The sequence below is a fragment of the Lynx canadensis genome, chromosome E3 (genome assembly GCF_007474595.2).
Source record: "Lynx canadensis isolate LIC74 chromosome E3, mLynCan4.pri.v2, whole genome shotgun sequence".
In the NCBI taxonomy this organism is placed as follows: Eukaryota; Metazoa; Chordata; class Mammalia; order Carnivora; family Felidae; genus Lynx; species Lynx canadensis.
This window is the reverse complement of record NC_044318.1, coordinates 37,841,948-37,857,307: the sequence shown is the minus strand read 5'-3', so window position 1 is coordinate 37,857,307 and position 15,360 is coordinate 37,841,948. Positions and strand designations below refer to the sequence as shown.

Here is a 15,360-nt window from a genome sequence, read left to right as displayed (position 1 = left end):
GCACGGGGAGGGGACATCCATCCTGGGAGCTGCAGGACTCAGGACGTGGTGCCCATCCAGGAAAAGGAGGTTCAACCGTGAGTCTCTGCAAGGCGGGGGGTTGGAATCGAGACACTTGCCTACAGACAAGGCTCCCGAACACTGTACCATCTTTGAAAGAAGAGACTGAAAAGCTCTGCCCGAGGAAGTTTGTCCACATCTACCTGTCTACCTGGACGCTGAATGGGAAGAAGCGAAGTAACTCTAGGTCCCATGCCCGACTCAGGTTGGGGCTCCGCCTTTACACTGTCCCAGAGACTTGTAGAAAAGAAATTAATGTAAAACTTGGTTCCAGACACCAAAATCACAAGCAACAAAAGAAAAATTTGACTTCATTAACATTAAAAGCCTTGTGCTTCAAAGACTACCATGAAGAGAGTTAAAAAAAGAAAACAGTCCCCCAATCATAGAAGATATTTGCAGATCATACATTTGATAAGAGAGTTATGTCCGTGATGTACATATAAAAACTCTTACAACTCCAAATGAAAAAATGCCCCAATTAATAACCGTACAAAGGATCTGAATATCCATTGTTCCAAAGAAGACATACAAATGGTCAGTTAAGCACGCGAAAGGATGTTCAGTGTTATTCACTGCCAGGGAAATGAAGATGAAAACCGCAGTGAGTTGCTAGTTCGCACCCCTGAGGTGGCTAAAATAAAATCTAAAATCAAGATGGACAGTAGCAAGTGCTGTTATTAAAATAAGCATGGTTCAGAGACGGTGCACTTGGTATGTCATCGCAAGGCCCTGAGGAACATCCTCACTGACCGGCTTCTTACCCCGGGGGAGACAGTGATCCACTCCTCCTGAAACGTTACGTGTTACAACCCAATAAGTGATTTCACTGGCCTCAAAAACAGAACAAATTTTTTTTTTAAAACAAAAAGTGAAAAAAGAAAAAGAAATGTGGTCCTGGGCCAGACTTTCTGGGCAACCAAAGAAGGAAACGTCTATGGAGAGATACTGTCACAGCCAAATTGTCCCAGATAAAAAACAACTTTTAAAAGATGAAAAAGATGAATTCACAATTTTTGCCAAACACACAAGGGAATACTCTGTCATGTGTAATAATGAGATCCTTTTAAGTAAGGGAGGGAGGGAGGGGAGGAAGGAAGGAAGGAAGGAAGGAAGGAAGGAGGGAGGGAGGGAGGGAGGGAGGGAGGGAAGGAAGGAAGGAAGGAAGGGAGGAAGGAAGGAAAGGAGGGAGGAAGGAAGGAAGGAGGGAGGGAAGGAAGGAGGGAGGGAAGGGGGAGGAGGGGGAGGGAAGGAAGGGAAGGAGGGAAGGAAGGAGGGAGGAAGGAGGAAGGAGGGAGGGCGGAAGGAGGAGGGAGGGGCGGGGAGAAGGAAGGAGGGAGGGAGGGAAGGGGGGAGGAGGAAAGGAAGGAAGGAAGGAAGGAAGGCAGAAGGAGGACTCCTCTTGGAAGGACAGGAGCGGAGGCAAGAGGGAGGAAGGAAGGAGGGGAGGAAGGGAGGGCGAGGAGGGAGGAGGGGGGATAGCGGAGAGGAAGGAAGGAAGGAAGGAAGGAAGGAAGGAAGGAAGGAAAGGAAGGAAGGTAGGGAGGAGGGAGGAGGTAGGGAGGGAAGGAAGGGAGGGAGGGAAGGAAGGGAAGGAGGGAAGGAAGGAAGGGAGGGAAGGAAGGGAAGGAGGGAAGGAAGGAAGGGAGGGAAGGAAGGGAAGGAGGGAGGGAAGGAAGGAAGGGAGGGAGGAGGGAGGAAAGGAAGGAGGGAGGAAGGAAGGGAAGGAGGGAGAAAGGAAGGAGGGAGGAAGGAAGGAAGGAAGGAAGGGAAGGAAGGGAGGAAAGGAAGGAGGGAGGAAGGAAGGGAGGGAACGAAGGAAGGGAGGAGGGAGGGATGGAGGGAGGAAAGGAAGGGAGGAAGGAAGGAAGGAAGGAAGGAAGGAAGGAAGGAAGGAAGGAAGGAAGGAAGGAAGGAAAGGAGGGAGGGAAGGAAGGAAACAGGACCTGATTACTTTAAAGTACATACTAGTATGAAAGAGAATATGTAATAAGTACGTTTAAAATTATTGAAGGCTTACAGTTGCAAGATGAATAAATTCTAAGCAATCTTATGTACAGCACAGTGATTATAGATAATAATACTACTTTAAAGTTGCTAAGAGGTGCACCTGGGTGGCTCAGTTGTTTGAGCATCCAACTTTGGCTCAGGTCATGCCTAGCTTGTGGGTTCGAGCTCCATGTTGGGTGCTTGTTGCTGCCTGTGCAGAGCCTGCTTCAGATCCTCTGTCCCCCTCTCTTGTCCCTCCCCCACTTGCACTCTCTCTCTCTCTCAAAAATAAACCAACATTAAAAAATTTTTGTAAAACAAAAAACAAAGTTGCTAAGAGAATATATCTTAAACGTTCTCACCACCAAAAAGGAACAATAGTTATTTGACCGAAGGAGGTGTTAGCTAATGTTATGGTAGTAATCTCTCTGCAATAAATATCACAAATTGACATGTTTCACCCATTAGTCTTATGCAATGTTGTATATCAGTTATATCTCAATAAAGGTGGAATAAATATTAAAGTCTTAAACTGTGAAAAGAAAGCATTGAAACTTTAAAGATAAAATGCCATTTTTAAAGCACTTTTTAAGAAAAAAAAAAGACACAGCCACTGAAAATGAAACACTACAATTGAGGTGAAAAGCAGTTTAGACACTGCTAAAGAGAGAATTCTCAAACTGAAAGCTAGATATGAGTAATCTATAACTGTAACTCTAATGAGTAAATAAAATACAGCACAGAGACACAGAGGTTGAAAACATGATAGGTTAAAAGGCATAAAGAATAAAATGACAGTGTCTGACATATATCTAATAAGACTCAGAGGGGAAGGAGGGAGGAGAAGAGAGTGAGGAAATATGTGGAGATAACGGCTGAGAAGGTTCAGAATTGATATTTTATCAGACTGAAGAAATATGCCTCCTGAGCAGAATAAAATATGTCCACACCAAAATGCATTATGCTGTAAGTGTAAAGCCTGAAAGCCAAAGGGAAAATCTTAAAAATGTTTGGAGTGAAGGCATCTTACCTGCAGAAGGCAAGACAATTTGAAGCCGACTTCTCAAGGACAGTAGAGGCCAGAAGGCAGTGGAATCATGGAATCATAACAATCCTGAAGGAGCTAAGAGAAAGTAACTTAACCTCAAGTTTTACACTCAGCTAAATTACTTTTCAAGGATTCTGTTCAGAAAAGTACAAATGATACGTGAAGATGAATGAAATGTAATAAAAATGGAAAATAATATTGTTTTGTTACATTTCCAAAGAACACTCTCAAAAAAACGAAGTGAACCAACGTCAAAATTGCTGAAGTGAGGCTGTATTTTTGTAAAAATCTGTTCAGCTGCTGCAAAGCTACCTTCACGATAGTGAGATGTTTTCCTCTCGCTCTGTCCTCTTCAGACCATCTGTGTCACCTCCTACCCGGTAACTCTGAGTAGACTTTCTTGAGCGATGTTGTTTATTTTTGTAGGGATTTCTATGTTTCAGGTGATACCGGGCTACAGATTTTGTATCAAAACAAAAAAGGCATAACAGATTTGTGTTTTGTCTTGGTTGGCAAAAAACAACAACACATGTGTGTACGTATCACGGAGAAGCACAAACAGCCCCCGGCACCAACCGGATCCGTTTCGGTATTGCCACGTTTGTGGTTCACTTGTTGAGAAAGTTTTTGATCTAGAGTAAGAATTGTTCTCGCAACCTAAGCGTTGCTTTATGCTACCACATTCTTCTTTTGAGGGTTCTGGCTTACAGAAAATTATTTTTTAGTTTTTAATGGGATGTTTGTTCAGTTAGAAGAGTTTGGGTTCAGAAGGTGCCTTCATCACAAATTGAATAATAGGGTTTTTGATCTTCATTTCAAGATGTGATGATTCAGATTTCAGACACTTTTTAAAATTTTTTTAACGTTTATTTTATTTTTTGGGGGGAGAGAGACAGTGAGCAGGGGAGGGGCAGAGAGAGAGAGGGAGGGAGGGAGGCAGAGAATCCGAAGCAGGTTCCGGGTTCTGAGCTATCAGCACAGAGCCTGACACGGGGCTCGAACCCATGAGTCATGATATAGTGACCTGAGCCACAGTCGGATGCTTAACTGACTAAGCCACCCAGGCACCCCCAGACCTCAGACACTCTTAATGGTGGAAGAGTGGGGTCCTCAGAGCCCCTCTTAGGCCGATCCCTCCCCGCAAGAGTACCAGTGCTCGCATATTGGCCCTCCCAACCTGCACATTCTCTTCCAGTGTTGCTGGATCTTTGGAGCTTGGCACCTCCACCTCTGAATGGTACTTCCAGAACCTCCTGCCAGAGGCAGCCCCTCACCTCTGACAGGCAGCCCCCCGCCCCCCCCCAGCCCCTGTTGCAGCATTTTGATGTCTTGCCTTCCCTGGTCCTGCTGAATTTGAACACATGTCCTCCCAACAGAGAAATCCACCCCTTCCTAGAACAGACCCTGCCAGGCACCACTCAGCCCTCGAGGGTGGGTAGGAGGGGGTATGGGTCGCAAAGCCCAGTGGTGGAGTGCACCTGATGGGCAGGGAGGGAGCGGAGGGAGCTGAGGGGGAGAATACACTTCAGACTGTGCCTCGTGAGGGTGGCCACACGTGGGCACTTACATACGGTGTGGCCACAGGCATACTGAGAGCCGGTGTGGGTAGCACGGAGCGGAACATTTTGAACCACATTTAAATGACGTTTCCGATTTTGAAGTACGATCTGACTGGTTTCATGACATCTTATGATTTATTATGATATATTATAAGGATAAATGAGGCCCTAAAAATCAAGACTGAGCAGTGAGAAATCCTGTGGAGGAGAGGGAGCAAATGAAGGAGAAAAGAAGCATTGTAATCGGGATTGTTTTGAATGAAAAAGAATTTCTAGGACTGTCCCCAAACTCAAGATGGCAGATCGGAAAGGGAGTTGAAGCTGCCTCAAAATAGAGAAAGGGTAAGATTAGTTACTGGTTTATTTTTACCAACTTTAAGATACTCAGATACTTTGTAACTAAACGGCGGATTGGATCCTGGTGGGATGTGGATCCGGTGACACTGTCATCCTGAATGCTGCCATGACCTTGCTGGGGGACGCTAGACCTGCCTTTTCCATCTGAATACAGTTTAAATGGGTTCACGAGAAAATTATCAAAGCCGAGAGATTATCTAGAAAATAAAGACTCGCCTTTTAAAGTTTGATGATTGTCTCAATACACATTCTTTCTGAACCACTGGAAACATACAGGACAAAATTAGTTCAGTGATGGGGCTCCCAGTGATGGAGGCCTGGGTGGTTCGGTCGGTGAAGCGTCCAACTCTCGATTTCTGCTTGGGTCACGTTCCCACAGTCATGGGATCGAGCTCCGTGTTGGGCTGTATGTGAGACTGCTTGGGATTCTTTCTCTCACTTTCTGTCTGTCTGTCTCCCTCCCCACCCCTGCCCTGCTCGCGCAAGCACGCTCTCCCTCTCTCTCTAAAATATTAATAAATAAATAGAATTAGTTCGGTGACATCCGTAAACAGGACAGAGTCAAACTTTATCCTGCAGGTGCACGGGTAAGATTTGCACAGCTTGCCTCCGGAGGCCCATCCCTTTGTATAAAAAGCACTCACCTAACCGGACTGGATGGCGTGCTCTCCAGCCCTGGTTTGCCCACCTGCAGCACGGGGCTGCTCACCCCTGCCTCACTGGGTTCGTGCGGCTGCTAGATGTGAGTGCGGATCCGAAGACCCCGTAGCACAGGATGTGCACTGAGCACATGGGTGATCTTCCCTCCCCTCCCTGGTCATGTGCATGGTAACGTCACCTGCTCTCTCCAGCACCCCTGCCGCCCTCACAAAATACCACATTTAGAGGTATCACTGAACCGGGGTCTGGAAGTGAGGATTTCCCCCTGGAGAGAAAAGCCTGTAGCTCCCACAAGTTAATATGAAAACAGCCCAAGCATATTGTCTTGCTGGGCGGATTCGGGTAAAATTGAGCATCTAAATACCCCGGATCTGTGGAATTTGTTGCTAATATTAAAGAGATTTACATTTCTGTTATATCTCTGCAGGCTTAATCTGATCACTCCAAAAGGCTCAGAATTCGTTGCTCTTTCAAGGACAACTTGATTGTTTGGGTAAAAGTTGGGCCTTTATTTATAGAAGCCTTTAGATTTTCGGTTCCAACCTATTTAACTCCTCCCCGGCAGTTCCTTCAGCCGCGCCTGAAAATGTGTCCGCCGAGGCTGTGAGCTCGACCCAGATTTTACTGACATGGGCTTCGGTACCAGAACAGGACCAGAACGGGCTCATCCTGGGCTACAAGGTACGCGTTCAGGTGACCGTCCTCGCGTAAGTTGTAATGGGACTGCACGCCACTCCCCTAAACCAGGGAGCTTGTGTTTTCTTCCAGACCGACTGCACCTGCCGTTTTGTGATATTCCTGTCTGGCGTCTTATCTAAACTTATCTAAACCTTCTGGGGATTCGGTGTGGCCGTGACCTCTTACCATAGACCAAAGCAAGGCACACGCAGTAGCCACCTACTTAGCCTTGAACCTCTGCTTCCAGGCTTTGTGAAATGGGAGTCGTCATCGTAGCCGCCTCTGAGGTTAGGTATGGGACGGAAGCCGGTGTTTTCTAGGGTGTGCGTGTCAGGTCCCTGTCCTTAGCTACGTGCACGCGTGCCTGCACACCAGTACCCCGGGAAGTCCAGGCGGTGGCGTCGGGGCGAGGGGCTGACCGCCTTCCAGACTCTCTGGGAGCCGTTGCTGGGTGTAGTGTCACACCCGCTTGTGTTCTGTTCCGTCACCTCCTCCAGGCAGCAGGATGAATTCTCCCAGACGTGGCCAGCTGCAGACTTCTGCCTGTCGCCTGCGGGTGTCCCGTGATTTCAATCCCTAGTCTCTGTCTTTCCCCACCTGTTCCCGCGTCTCCCTTCCAGGGAGCTCTGATTGCTCCCTCGGGCCCCACGGGACGTGGCGGTCCCCTGGAGTGGGTCCAGTGAGCCACGCTCCACGCCACATACCTGGGTCCTGGAGAAAAGAGCTTGCTGTCCTCTCTTCACTCTGCTCCCTGGGGATCCCCATCTTCTGTGGCTTTCCGGTCACTGAGGGGCCAGTTCCAGAAGGGTGAGCTCTGAGGAAGGACTTAGGAAACGGGCAGGAGCAGGCGGGGCCGTGGAGGGCAGCGTCCCGGGGTGCTGAGTCTGTGTGGGGGCAGCAGTACCTAGCCCCGGGGAGCTGCGGCCTGGGGTTCAGGCGGACTGCAGCGACTCTCCTGAGGCAAGAGCCCAGTTTCCCAATAAGCTGGGACACGGAGTGGGCCGCAGGCTCCTGGAGGAAGCAGAACGTCTCTGTGTTCGTGACCGAGTCCTCGTTTCAGTGGCTGTGGCTGCCGTGGCTCCCGCCGTGCGCCCCAGATCTCACAAAGCGCGTCTCGGGCCGCTCGCCCCCACGGAACGCCGCACGTGGAAACCGGGTCCACAAGCCAAAACGCGGCCGTCCTAGGGGAGGCAACGGTCGCCTGGTCCTTGCCTTGGGGTTGGGAGCCCCGGTGCCCCTGAGACCCCTTCCTGGCACCGCGCGCCCTCATGACCGTGCACTTGTGTGCTGATGCTCCAGATCCTGTTCCGGGCCAAAGAGCTGGATCCCGAGCCCCGCAGCCACGTGGTGCGCGGGAACCACACGCAGTCGGCGCTGCTCACGGGTCTCCGGAAGTTTGTGCTGTACGAGCTCCAGGTGCTGGCGTTCACCCGCATCGGGAACGGAGTCCCCAGCTCTCCCCTCCTCCTGGAGCGGACCAAGGATGACGGTACGGTCGCCGGGTGCTCCCACGGCCCGAACAGTTTGGATGCTTGTCTTTTGTAACTTAATTTTCAGATCCCCCTTTTTTTTTCTCCTTGCCTTTTTCTCAGTTGAGAAAAACAAAACAGAATTGTTTTCCAGTCACTGTTTATATGGCCAATTTCAGCCCGGAGTGAATTTTTACAGCCTAATTACGAAGCTGTGCGAATTTCAGCCGTAACTTGGCAGCAGGCAGTGCAGTAAAGGCCGGGTGGGCTGGGGCCGTAAAACCCGCGGCCGCTTCTCCCGGGGCTGTGTGCACAAATCTGGTGAAGGACTCCGAGCCCAACCTGGGCGCCCCCGCCCTCGCGGCGCCCCCAGCTCCAGGAGACCCTGCGTGGCGTGCCAAGAGGCTGCCAGAAGTTTCTGGGTAGAGCTCTTCCCAGGCTCCGGGGTGGGGGCGGCACGCCTGCCTCCAGGCGGGAACAGCACGCGCTTCTTGACGGCTCTGTTTTTATGGAAGTCTAAATCATCAGTAAATATGGTTTTCCACTTCGCAGATGTCAAACACTTAAAGGTTATCTCTTTTACATTTTTATCGTTAAGCTGACTGTGGCAAATGTTCGGCGGGGGAGGGTGTTCTGGGGGAAAACACCAATCTCCTCCCCCCCCCCCCCCCAAAACTCACCTCGGGGATCAGAAGCTTCTCACGGAATTGGACCAGCTGTAGGTTTTCATCCACGTGTCTGCTGACGTCATTAACTGAGCCCCCACGGCGCTCGGGCTGCTGAGCCGGAGGCCTCCTGTCCTGCAGGGGGACAGGGCGGGCATCGGGCTTCAGCTGACGACAGGAAGGAGCTCGGCTCACTGTCATGCTCACCCCATCCTGGACGCGGAGTCTTGGGGGGCTGGGGCGTGACAGGAGAAGCCAGGGCGTCCCGAGTCACAGAGACGAAAAGTAAAAGGGGCATGTGAGAAAATGGGCCTCACAACTCGGTCAGTTACAGGCGCTGCTTGCGAGAGTATAGGTTGGAAGTCAAGGAATGATTCTCCTTCTCTCAGAGTCGGAATTTAAGCATGTTTTCTACCCCCTCATTTCAGTGTGATCTATGTGACCTGCCTTGGGGACAGCACAGGGGGTCCGTGCCACCAAGGCTGACGTCAGAATTTGCATATGTATGAATTGGCCCTGGCGTGTGAGCCCTTAGCCTCCTTCTTATGTTTATTTTGCCAAACATAGGTTCATTTTTTTTAATGTTTTTTAAGCTTATTTATTTATTTTGGGGGGGGGGGGGGGAAGCACAAGCTAGGGCGGGGCAGAGAGAGACAGAGAGAGAATCCCAAGCAGGCTCCAGGCTGAGCTGTTGGCACAGAGCCCGATGCAGAGATCGAACCCCCAAACTGTGAGATCATGACCTGAGCCCAAATCAAGGGTCGGATTCTTAACCGACTGAGCTGCCCAGGTGTTCCCAAACACAGGTTTATTTAAACACAAGTTTAGGGACGCCTGGGTAGCGCATTCGGTTAAGCGTCCGACTTGGGCTCAGCTAGTAAGTTCGAGCCCCGCGTCGGGCCCTGTGCTGACAGCTCAGAGCCTGGAGCCTGTTCGGATTCTGTGTCCCCCTCTCTCTTTGCCCCTCCCCCACTGTCTCTCTCTCTCTCTCTCTCTCAAAAATAAACAATAAAAAAAATTTTTGAACACAGGTTTAAAATCTTAAATGCTCTTCTCAGCTTCATGGCCAGAGGCAGAACCCCACAGCCCCGCGTGACTGTGACACACATCATCCTGTTGTATCGATAGTTCTGTGCCTGTGGCCTCTTACCTGGGAATCAGTCAGTTAAGTTCCAACCAGAAGTTCTGGTACAGGCCACGCACTTCCTCGCCTGTCCGTTGAAGTAAATGTATCTTACGCGGGCTCTGACCCCGTTACTAAACGGCGCCACAGTCATGCACCGAAGAATTACATGCGCTCGCGCACCTCAACTCTTTGTTTTCTAGGACGGTGCAGGAGGGGGTGGTGTCCGTAAGAGAAAAATCAGTGTTTGTCAACATGTTATTTTGTCATTTGGGAGGGACTTGAGGCCACCTGGTTTATCCAGCCCCTGCTAGCGGGTGTCGAGCCCCAGACCGGATTCGGGCCAGAATGGCAAAACCAAGACCCTCAGCTTGACCTGCTGGGAGCAGGTCTTACGCTCAGGGGACGCCCAGCACGGTTTGTGACCACTTCTTCCGGAACTTGGAAAGCAGATGAGCTGGATTCAAAATGAGCTGTTTTCTCAGAACCATTAGGGGGCCACGCAGAGCGAGCTAGTTTGCAAAAGTCAGTCGTAGACTCAGAGCGTCCCGTCCGTGATCAGAGCCGCCGTGCTGGCCCACAGAGTCGCGCACAACCTCGCCACGTACCCACGTAGCACCGTAGCGGCACCTGGCTCACGGTCTCCCTTCTTCCCTCCAGCCCCAGGCCCACCCGTGAGGCTCGTGTTTCCTGAAGTGAGACTCACGTCCGTGCGGATCGTGTGGCAGCCGCCGGAGGAGCCCAACGGCATCATCCTGGGTGAGGGAGCGGCCGCGACGTACCAGGTCGTAGCTCGGAGGGAAACAGCAGTTGGATTGATTTCATCTGGTTTTTTTACACATCAAAGAGGTTGGGGGAAAAAGACAAAGTCCTGCCCGCCGTGGCCACGCGTTTTCCACGCTGAGAAACGTGGGACCCTCGGCTGCTCCGTGAGCTGAGCGCTGAGGTTTCCTTGCAGGTGGGAATTTCCACGTTGTTCACCCAGAACCTCTTCCTTTCGTTCGCGGTTCACAACGGTACCGTGTGTAATTGGCCTTTCCTTCAGCTCCGAAGCCACGAGGCTGTTTCCATGTGTGTTTGGGATACAACAGGCTCATTTTTCACGGGAGCCAGAGGCCTGGCCTTTGCTCCCAAGTTCCAGGAGACATCCCCTGCTGCAGGGCTTGCGCCTAATCCTTTGAAGAAGTTTCCGGAGTGAATTGTGTGTGCCCTCGTCCCCCGGAAATTTGTTTGCTTTTAACTTTTAGCGGGGCAACTCTGATAACATTGATGAAAAGCCTTAATTTTTCCTTGTTCCCCCAAGGCAGCAAGTTGTATTTTTAAAAAAATCATCAGTCCCTTTATTTATTCACGTTCTCGCCGTGACGAATTAAGGGCCTCCTATATGCCTGGCGTCGTGTCCGTGGTGGGCAGTATGGAGTGAATAAGATACGCCCGTCCTCAAGATGTGAGGTGCCCAGGGCAGCACCGGGGAGAGGCCCAAATGCAGTGCAACATGATAGGTGATGGGACACAGATTCGAGAAATGCCCCAAAGCACGTCTTCCCCGGGGCGAGGGGCTCTCGGTGGACGGAAGGCCGCTTTGGAACTGGAGCTTGCAAAGAAGTGGCTTCCGGAGCCCTGGAGGAAGGGAAGAGGGTCATCCACTCAGCCAGACGGAATGTCTTGTGCCTCTGGTTGTGTAGACAGACCCAGGCCTGGAGATGTGGGCCGGGCCGGGGACTGCTGGGGATGGCCGGCTGCACCAGGCAGGGGTGCTCCTAGGCCTTGATGCGTGAAATCAGGCATCAAAAGGCACAGTATGTTCTCCAGACCCGGGCCAGCCCTCTGATCGGGTGCGTCCCTAATCCCAACGTGGGGCAGACCCCCAAATGTGTCAGTTTCTGTGCTGGGTGGTCAGATCAGAAACCTGAGCTTACAGACAGGTAGCAAAATTCACCACGCCTATCTGCTTCTGACATTAGGATTCTAAGATTTGGTTCAAAGAAGGGTTCACTTCATTAAAAAACTTTTTCTTTTCATGTGTGCTGAGGCCAGTAGGGAGTCACCCAAGGACTTGGGAGCAGCAAAGTGACATAATCAGATTCGTCTTTTAGGTAATAACTAAAGGGAGAGGCAGATATTTATTGAGTTCTTGTTTCATGGAGAGGGGGCCTGGGGCGTACCTCAGTCGCCTGCACAAAGGCTGTGGCCCTCCTCGGTCTGACTCTTCCTTGTGCGGTGCCTGGAGTCACTAGATGGGGCGTCTTGCTATGAGCACGGTATTTCTGAATTGGGTGACCTTGGGAACTATAGGTTCTTGCTATTCAAATCACAATGAGCAGACGAAGAAGCCCCTGTTGAAGTATGTGTTTCGGATCCTGTCCGGACGAGACGGGATCTCAGACACCTGCTGGGCCCTGCGCCTGGAGCTCCAGACGTGGGGCGGAGGGTGGTGTGCAGGGCGTAGGCTACGGCAGAGGCTTTCTGGAGCCCTCCACGCAGGGCCCAGACTGCTGCCTCTTCTGGATGGACTGTATCCGATTACCCAGGGGACGTCCCCAGCCTGCTGTGAGACAGGAAACATGTCTGGAGCACAAAGTGTGAATTCCGACCTGTCACAGTACCCGGAGTCTCCAAGAAGCAGAGCCTCCCCTGCCTGCTGGGGGAGGGAGGCCCCACGGCCCTGGGCCTGGCAGCCCCCCTCGGCTCTGCCCTCCGCCCGTGCTCCAGTCCCAAGGCTGGTGCTAATTCTGCGCCCACCTCCGCACTCGCTGTAGCCATCGTGGACTGATAAGAATCATTCTGACAGGAGGACCCCACGGGAGATGGAAGGGAGGCCAGTAAGCGTTTCATGTGTGTTTCTCTCTTAGCGCAGACAGACCCGCGCTCTGATTTTGTAGCCGTGGCTTTGAACTGCTCATCCGGGCTCCTCTTTGGGGAGGTTCTGGCCTCCGCCAGCACCAGCCCCCTGTGCTTACTGGTCCTCTGCCAGGGAAGACCCCTGCCCCTTCTCTGCCTTTACCGTCACATTCGATGTCACCTGTACCTGCACGTTCTCTCCACGCCCGTCCCTGCCTTCCTGCACCGACCACAATCACATGAGAGTCTCGCCGTCCAAAAGTAAAATCTTGTCACTTATTTTTAAGGGTCTCTCTAACATCTGTTCCTCTGATTGAAAGAGCACTTGGAAAAGGGGAATTCAGACCATGACGGAATAGAATCTTACATTATTCAGATGGAGAGCCATAGAAAGTGTGGTACCACCCAGGCGAGGCAGAGATGTGGGGAAGCAGACACACTCACGTGCAATTGTTTGGAATGTGAACCGGCACAGCCTCTCTGGAGAAGAATCTGGGAACGTCTTGGCGAGGTGAACACATCTGCGCTCTACCTCCCGGGAGCCCGTCAGGTCTTAAACCCTGGAGGACGTCTCACACCGGGACCCAAGGAGAAACGGTCGGGGACATTCCTGGCTTTGAATATCGCTTTGAATAACAGGGGAAACCAAGAACCAGACACCCGAGTGTCCATCAGTAAGACCATAAAAAGGTATATTTTGGGATATTCACCCAGCAGAAAACACGGTAGCAGTTAAAATGATGAACGAAATTACCCAAGTCAATACAAGTGAGCCTCAGAAACATTTGTTCAGGGAAAAAAGAAGTCGCGGGAGGATATGTGCAGCCTGAGAACATTCCTGCACCTTCAGAAACTGTGTAAACGTTATTTTCCATCATTTACGGGTACACGCGTACAGGAAGGTGTGAACACGTGGGCAGGGACATACCCTGAGCTGTGACGGGGATTACGCTGAGGAAGAACATCCAGTAGGGCCGCCGGACGGCTTCAACTCTTTCTGCCTCATCTCCCGTCTAATATGAAAACAAACAGTCCAATTTAGCAAAAATCTCAATATGTGTTCAGTTGGTGTGATGAATATATGAGTGTCCGCTCTATAGCATTTCCAGTATTTTCTGTATGCTTGAAATATTCATGACAAAAAAGGACAACTCAAAAACAAAAATGGCACATTCCCTATAAACTTTAAAAAAAAAAAAAAAAAACAAAATTTTAAAAAGGAACAGGAAGAAATGAGAATCACCCACAATTCCACCACCCCGAAACAATGTGAGTATCTTTGTTTCCTCCGGTCGCTGTTCTGATATTTTTATTATGAAATAGTTCACGCTTACACAGGAACCTCTTTGTTCTAGCGCGTTTACGTCGTGACGGCAGTAAACTAACACGCATCCCTGCTGCCCAGTGTGAGATGGCGAGCCCACCAGGCCCCCTCTGGGATTTTGTGTTTATCTCCCCGGTGGTTTCCCACGTGATGTCCCCAGAGCTGAAGTTAAGCCTAAAAATCTAATACTAGTTCTGCATGTCTTTAGATTTCATACAAACTCCGATGACAGGTTTTTCTGCAACCTTGCTCTCTTCTTCCCACGTCACAAATACACTGGCTGTCCAAGTGCGCGCACAGCAGCTTGCCCGGCCATCCCCCGGCCGGGACGGTCGCAGTGCCCCCAGCGTGTCTGCAACACACGGGTGCCTGGTGCTCCCCTCCTGGCGCGTGCGCGGGAGTGTTCCCCGGGGCACCCCCCGGGAACGGGCTCGCTGGGCCACAGAGTTTGCACCTTCCAAGCTCTGCACGGTGACGCCCATGACGCCAGACCATTCTCCTAGGTAGTGACACCAGTCTGTACCCCCACCAGCACCCCCACCGCCATACACATCCGTGCCAACGCTCGACAGCCTCAGAGTCTAAATGTTTTGCCATTCTGGAAGACTTCACATCGTGGCATGTCGTGGTTTTACGTTGGGTTTCCCCAATGGCTTCCTCAATGCCAGATGTGCGTGCCCATCCTTGCGGGTCTGGGCATTTCCTTTTCCATCTCTGTAATTTCTCCTTCTCGCTTGCTGGTTCAGCCACGCACTTAGAAGGTTTTCTTTTCTTGACGTCATGTTTATCAATTTGTCCTCGCAGGAAGGTTCTTCGGGACATCAGGTTGACCACACTGCCGGAAGCAGACACTATATACTCCAGTACCGTTGGGGGGTCCGCAGCGAGAACACGCTCATTCAGATGACGTAATGTTTACGTGCAGATACGTTGCAATTGAAACTTTTAAAAACACGGACCTTCTCCCAAATTGAGCAATCGTAAACAATAGGTGCAAGTGACGTCTTTAGAGGTCAATTTCCACAGCGTTTCCGATGATCTCCGAGGGTACAGGCCAGAAGCAGAATGACCTGGAGAAGGTGCTAGAACATCTCTAAGGTTCTTCACCTGTACTTCACACTCTCCGTCCAGAAGCACCGTTCGTCAGTGCCCCTCACACGGGCTCCCGTGTCACTCCACCCTCACCAACATCTACATTAACGTTTCTATATATTGGCCAGTTTAATAGCTAAAATGTAAAATTTATATGGGGGTCATTTTCACAGTTTATTAGCCGTCAGGGTTTTTTTTTTTTTTTTATTCCTTTTGGGAATTCCCAGCTTATGTTCTGTACTAGTTTGCTGGGGCTCCCATCGAGAGCCACAGAACAACAGAAGTCTATTTTCTGTCAACTCTGGGGGCTGGAAGTGAGAGACCCAGGCATTGGGCAGGGCCAGCGGGTCCTGGGGCCTCTCTCCTGGGCGTGCAGATGGCGTCTCCTCCTGGTGTCCTCACCTCGTCGTCCGCCTGACCCCTTCTTGTAGAGGCACCTGTCACTCCAGATCAGGGCCCACCCTAGTGACCTCATTTTACCTTAATCTTCTCTTT

At 50.9% G+C, this 15,360-nt stretch overlaps 1 protein-coding gene across 2 annotated transcripts in view; it reads left to right on the top strand.

Annotated features, from left to right (window-relative positions):
* The window catches only part of LOC115503970 (protein sidekick-1), a 157,966-nt gene that overhangs the window by 46,697 nt on the left and 95,909 nt on the right, over positions 1 to 15,360 (top strand). For both annotated transcript variants that reach the window (XM_030300555.1, XM_030300556.1), the window contains 3 exons: positions 6,239 to 6,354; positions 7,651 to 7,840; positions 10,269 to 10,367. In XM_030300555.1, coding sequence (XP_030156415.1) covers positions 6,239 to 6,354; positions 7,651 to 7,840; positions 10,269 to 10,367 — 405 coding nt within the window. The remainder of the gene's footprint in view (positions 1 to 6,238; positions 6,355 to 7,650; positions 7,841 to 10,268; positions 10,368 to 15,360) is intronic.